This window comes from Musa acuminata, chromosome BXJ2-4 (genome assembly GCF_036884655.1).
Source record: "Musa acuminata AAA Group cultivar baxijiao chromosome BXJ2-4, Cavendish_Baxijiao_AAA, whole genome shotgun sequence".
Lineage (NCBI taxonomy): Eukaryota > Viridiplantae > Streptophyta > Magnoliopsida > Zingiberales > Musaceae > Musa > Musa acuminata.
In genome coordinates, this window is record NC_088341.1 from 23,105,689 (window position 1) to 23,112,517 (window position 6,829).

Genomic DNA, 6,829 nt, shown 5'->3' on the forward strand with positions numbered 1-6,829 from the left:
TTGTCACCCTAGATTTCCCAACAATAGGGGATCTAGTGGATATCTCATATCTAAACCTCTACTCGTCGCAACACCTACTATATGTGTGTGACTCTCTAGGTCCAATATCGAGCTGGCCGTGAGTCATACCTGTCAGAACTCCTTCTAGCTTAGTGAACTATTATCTTCATAATTATTCATATGATTTATCGACTACAGACGTACTATGCCACTATGTTGCAGTCCCTAGACGATATAAGGAAATCCAATCCATTGGACCTATCTATCCTCAATTGTCATGTATCTATAATCCTTCATTCATTTAATATCCCAAAGATCATTTACCAAGCATAGTGCTATCAGACTCATATAGTTTCTACTCGAGTCTCGCTTTAATCGGATTCTCCTAGAAAACTCTTTCTCTCTCAATCCGAATAACTCTAGCTAGGAATTTGTTTGAGCAAGAATACATGAGATATTTCTCTCATGACACCGTGAGCGAATAATCCTCTATCGACACTCAATACCCCTTGTAAGATTGGCTACCACTCCCGACAATCAACTATACTAGATCTAAAACTTCCAAACCTATAAGTTTAGTATCAAAGAGTGGAATACTCATATAGGACATCCTTGGTATCTCAAGTTTAAGATCAGATACACAACCATGACCATGGAATTGTTGTCTAACAATGAGGTATCATTAACCATCCAGCATTCTGTGAGCAGATTAATCAGTGAACTCATTCTCCAATGAGCACCTGCACTATATCCCTAGTGTCCCCACATAAGCAACCATGAGACTAATACCTCCATCATATGGACAGGTATGCAACAGACCAATCTGTCCAATTATCTCGATGTCCCTCTCGAGTGACCTATGACTAGGATTATTTAGGGTATGTATTTAAAGATGAATTGATCTTATTATTGTGATCTCATCATGATCCGATTCTCATTACACAAATTTATGAATATCACAATATACAATATATGCAACAAGCAATATAAAATGAGAAAATATTAATAAATAATAAAAAATGTATCATACGTGTCATCACTTATGTAATTAGCTTATAGAGCACCTATGACTAACACATTTCTTAATAAATTCTCAGCTAATAACTTAAATGGATTAATAAAAACATTATACCCATATAATGTTTCCTATGAAATTTTAAATATCCCGACTCAAAGCATCCACAAATAAATAAATAGGTAAATCTTCTAAAGTTTGATCCTTTGGATTTTTGAGGTCCCAAGTATAGCCCTCACCGGTAATAAGCTTCATCTAGCAATTAATTAAGAGTTAGATTAGAAATTTGGACCGGGAGAAGTGCGGATGCATTATTCTAAACACCGATCAAAGTGACCTAGCAGATGTTACTTTGTTGTAATGTGAGTGGAAAAACATTGCCACTTACACACTTTGATCGATGTCTTTTGTTTGGATTTGTATATTGACAACATTAGGAAGCTAAATGAATCTAACTAAAAACATCCTAATTCATATTAGGAACTCCCTTTTAACAATGAGTTCTATATTATGTATCGATTATTATTGTATTTTTCTTTTCTTTTGTTTTATATATATAGGTGGTGGATTAGGCACTGAGTTGTATGTACTTTAGCAGTGACCGAAGAAGATTCTGAACTGACCAATGAACAACATTCTTGTTGTTTGTCCAGACATAAATCCTCAGCAAATCAGTGTACATCTCTCTTCCTTCTCCAAATTATCCACTGATTTCTGATTTCTGAGACAAATGTTTTTTGTTTGTGTAAGACAAGTGAGCTTATCAGGCTTAAACATGTTGCAGACACACAGATTCCATAGCATTGTTCTCTTGCAGTTTAGTTTGCTTGTTGCTCTCGGGTGATATCTATCATCTTCATAGAACTGGCAAATGGCTCAGAAGGGTAATAAACAAGCTTATATAAGCAAACACTCTATATTTACTACCACATGAAACATGAGTCCTAAGCTTGTAAACACTATCATAGCTACATGGTTGATATGTTCTCTGATGAGTTAGATTCCAAATATCATCATGTAAAGTCGAAGATTCCATATATCATCATGTCAAGTCAAAGATTTGACGATGAGATTTCGAATCATCAACCCAGTGGAGTGAGGTTGGGTTACATCCGCGAACTCGTTGATTTGCTATTTAACCACTGCACGTAAATAATAAATCCCACTGAAATGTAGGACTGACCTTATTACTTCTTAGATAAATATATGCATTAATTATTCCAGCTAGACTATATAACCATCACCATGTAACACGATGGGCACCTTATAAATTGATGTGTTGAGAATGATGTCCCACCAATAGTGTCCACGTCAACACCAAGTGACGATGACGTGGTAAGTGCATTGATGTTTTGACATTGATGTGGCACCAATAGTGTCTATGTCATCCCAAGATGTTTGATCATGGATCCTAAATTATCACATGTAAAATAACATATCATTATCGAGTTGATGCCCCATCAACATCCGATATAAATATGGGACCATGCCAACAAATGCTACATCGGCATAACATCAATCGATATCAGTGTATTGATACATAGTACATCGATAAATATTTTAGAAGATTAAAAAAGAGAGAGAGAAAAAGATACTAACGAAAGAAATATATGAAGGAGGTAAATGATTGCAAACGATAATGACGACGTCAAATGAAACGACGACATCAAATGAAACATGAGCTCCGGTTTAAAGTTTTATTTTATTTTTTTATTGTGTTGAATCAGATCGTCCAAATCGAGAGAGTGATTCGTGTGTACCGATCCATGCATAGATTGATATGTACCGATCGAAGCGAAATAGAGAACATTGATTCAAATAATTTTAAATTATAAATCATAGATCACACAAGGCCATGGAAACTGCAAAATTATGATAGATAGTAGCACAGATTCTTAAGGTTGATTCTAATATTTGAGAAGGGAATGATGTTCTTAAGGTTGAGTCGATTGTTGAGATTACAAATGAGCACCAATTTAACAAGAATGAAAAAGTAGGAAAAGAAGGGCATTCAACAGTAGCAGATGTTGGATGAGGTGAGATGAGGGCCTTTCATTTACATGAGCAGGGATCATTACCAGCTAGCAGATGAGAGAGAGAGAGAGAGAGAGAGAGAGAGAGAGTTGTTTCTTAGGCCAAGAGCCAGAAGTTCTTCTGCCACCGAGTGCTGATCAAGTAGCCACCCACTCCTCTCCTCTGCTTCCGCACTGCAAGCGTCAGGCAATCGGCGTTGCTGATGCACTGCTCCACAAACTCCTCGCTGCTGCTCCGCAACAGGCTGCGAAGTTTCACGAGCAAAGGGAATTGGAGATGTCTCGGTGTTGTTGATCCAACACAGAGAGAGAGAGAGAGAGAGAGAGAGGGTGTGTGTGTCCTTGATCTTACCAAGAGAGTGGAGACGGCTTGCATTGACCCAACACCAGAACGGAAGCCTCCAGCTTCCTCACTTGGCTGAGCACAGTTGCCAGCTTGGGTCCCTGAATGACCAGTGCTTCCACCTCCACCTACACATCAGATTTCAAAGCAAAAGAGATTAACAGCAAGGAAGAAAACAACAAGGGAGGGGACCATGATCGAGTGGACACCTCGGACTTGCAGGCCTTGCACAGGGTGCCAAGAGATTTTGCGAGGTTGGGAACATCATCCTCTCCTCCACCCCTGTGGTGGTGGTGGTGGTGGTGGTGGTGGTGTTGGTGGGGATCGGGAGGAACAACATGGAGAAGGGTTAGGAGGTCGCCCTTGTTAGCCACATGGGTCAACGCCCACATCATGGCATGCTTGGCCCTCGCGCTGTGGTCGATCACCACAAGCACTCTCTTCTTGGCCACCATCCCACCGCCGGTCTCCCCCCACCAGCTCGGGGCCTCCTCCCTCTCCCTCCGGCTCTTCCTCCCCCACCTCCTCGACCCCCTCGCCGACTTGGAGCTCCATCCCTCACCGCCACCGCTCGGTTGCCTCAGAAAAGAATTCCCGTATCCACCGCTCCCCATGACTCAAACGAGTGCCGCAGTTCCTGGAACGAGCAGGCCGATCATGGGGACGATGCAGAGCACGTAGCATAGCAGCTTAAAAAGTAGGGGAGGGTGGGAAATGGACAAAGAGTCTTTCAAGAGAAGTGGGAGAGGGTCACGGGAAAGCCAAGACTGGAGAAACACATGTGATGAATCTGGCTCTCGGCTTTAAATGATTTGCAATTGGAATCCATTTCCGGTCACAGGATTTGAGAGAACCGATCCATCTCACGTTCAGCACATCACGCCACACCAATAAACAAAAGTCGAGCTGATGTCTTTAGAGAGAGGAACACAGCAGGAGAGAAGACACCGACGCACCCGAGCATTACGCTGCGCGATTCCTGGCTTCACGGGTGCAACTTGCCGGCCATCTTCCGAAGCGGATGGCGTCACTGTTACTGCTGTCTCATTCGCCATTGTTTAACCCTTGGAAGGGTGCCTTCGGAAGCAGAACCTTTCGCTGACACAAGCTTTGTTGACGAGAGAGGCAGGCATCATTAGATGGCAAGGTTCCAAACGAGGGAAGAGGATGAACAGCTCCTGCAATGAAATGTCTCCAACGCATTCTAAGATTGAGAACAAGTCATATCACACACACACACACATTTCTATAAATTTAAATCAAAATTATTAAGTCCATTATCAGAAAATCATATTCATAGAGTGAATCGTTCCGATTCTCATATGTAAAATTTATATCATCAGTTCCAGTATTTTTAGCATCTCCACTGAAACAAAACAAATTGACTCAAACACATAAACCAACTGATATAATATTATATTTTATATATATATATATATATATATATATATATATAAAGATTTCAAATAAATATCATTATTAGTTTAAGAATAAAAACAGTCAAATAAAAAAAAAACTTTATTTTTAATATGCTTATAATATTTTTGATACCTTCATCAAAACACAATCAATATATTCATAAACGTTGTAACTAAAACAAATGAAATTAAGACTCACTCAATAAAGCTAACTCATATATAAAAAATAATAATTTCAAATATATATCCTTATTAGTTAAGGAAATAAGAACAATCAAATAGGAAGACCTTCTTTGGGATCAGGGAAGAAGGAAGATGGAGCTGAGCTGGCTGAAGAAGCATGCATTGAGTGGTCCTCTTCTTCCTCGGTATATGGTCAAGGCATCTGCCATCGATGGAAGTGAGACCTGCAGGCTAAAGGACACTGCCTCCTTGAGACTTAGATCGGCCCCTCAACTGAAGGCTGTGTACCTGGTTTGAAACAAGTTAAATCAGATTTAAGTACCATATTCGAATGCATACTAATCCAATTAGTCATGTCTGGATTCTGGTTTATTAATATTATCATCAGCCTGGACAATGATGATAGATATTCTTCTTAATGTATATATCTTTTTAATTCCTGCTACAAAAATGATCTTTAGTTTCCTATGACCATAGTTACAAATGTCTAATAACATGATACGTGTTGTATTAATTTATATTTTAATGAATCAAAAAGATTTTAATTATCCCAACTGAAAGATCCAATCGAGAGTTTTTCTTTCGACTAAATCCTTCCAACACCAATAAATTCACACTAATGCTTGCTAAACTACATCGTTCCCGATAATATCTTTCCGATGCTTAGATCGACTTGGACAAATTGACTAGCTTTTTTTATTAAAAAAAAAATTGTGAACATACTTAAGAGGCACTTTTTATAATAGACTTGCACAACTTTTCTTTTTTTTTTTTTTGGATAAAAAGTTGCTCGGACTTAACTCCCATCGTGGGACACCAAATTTAACTGCACAAGGATGAAATGTTGACCACCTATCATTATTCCTATGAGAAAAAGGACTTCATCCTTCATTACCATCAACAGCATCATTGTGAGGACAAAGCTTCATCATTCGCTACCAAGGTGTCGACCATGTTATAATACCTCTATCATTATTCCTATGAGAAAAGGACTTCATCCTTCCTTACCATCAACAGCATCATTGTGAGGAGCGAGCCTCATCATTCGCTACCATCCATATCATTGCAAAATTTTGAGAGAGTTTGATGACATATATCATCCATTAATCTTCCACTCCGCTACAAGAAAACAACGAGAGTCATGTTTGAATCAGTGAACAAAAAGAAGTCTACGGTACTCAAATTACTTCAGATGTGCTGTTGCCAAATCTATTGCAGAAAATAAAGAGACAAATAATAACTTCACTGCTACGCAATTGACTATTATAATCTTTGACTCATCCAAGCGAATGGTAAACAAGAAATACAACTTCATCACTACAATTATCCTGTCTCATTCAACCCTCAGAAAAGATGAATTGACCAAACCATTAGACTCAGAACACATTACAAACATCTTAAAGAAGTTTCAACAAATATATATATATATATATAATATATATATATAGCCTTGGTTTAGTGAACTCTTAAGAACAGCTGCAAACCTTAAGACACTTCCTGTGGCAGATATGATGAAAATGTTCCTGAGCCATGCCTGCCGCGTGATCCTGCTTGTGATCATCATCACTTGTGAACTGCTCCTCATGTCTGGAACTCCACTAGGCAAGTTTTCAGATCCAAACTTATCATAGATTCCAAGCATCACATGTTTAGGAAATATTGTGTTAAAAGAAGGATTAGTATTGTGATGATGCGTGCAGGTGAAGTGCAGATCCAAACACACCGACGTTCTTTAAAGTTAGCACCCTACAGACCACCACCACCGGGGCCTATTGCAGGAGGACCAATAAATCAGTAGACTTCTTATAATTATTGTAAGCCTCTCTCTCTCTCTCTC

General features: G+C 39.0%; 1 protein-coding gene across 1 annotated transcript; it reads right to left on the reverse strand.

Moving 5' to 3' along the window:
- Window positions 1–2,905: 2,905 nt before the first annotated feature.
- LOC103981801 (uncharacterized) lies at window positions 2,906–4,599 on the reverse strand. Its single transcript, XM_009398544.3, has 3 exons — window positions 3,601–4,599; window positions 3,401–3,519; window positions 2,906–3,293 (listed from the first exon to the last, which is right to left on the reverse strand). Exons 1-3 carry the CDS (start codon window positions 4,003–4,005, stop codon window positions 3,146–3,148), a joined length of 672 nt encoding a protein of 223 aa, XP_009396819.2. The 5' UTR covers window positions 4,006–4,599; the 3' UTR covers window positions 2,906–3,145.
- Window positions 4,600–6,829: the final 2,230 nt, after the last annotated feature.

Bases quoted from the DNA above. Each gene is read 5' to 3' on its own strand.
- LOC103981801 (XM_009398544.3), bottom strand. From the start codon at position 4,005: ATGGGGAGCGGTGGATACGGGAATTCTTTTCTGAGGCAACCGAGCGGT. The intron at 3,520-3,600 runs GTGTCCACTCGA...TCTGATGTGTAG, and splicing joins GCAAGGCCTGCAAGTCCGAG to GTGGAGGTGGAAGCACTGGT. The intron at 3,294-3,400 runs GTAAGATCAAGG...GAAACTTCGCAG, and splicing joins AAGCCGTCTCCACTCTCTTG to CCTGTTGCGGAGCAGCAGCG.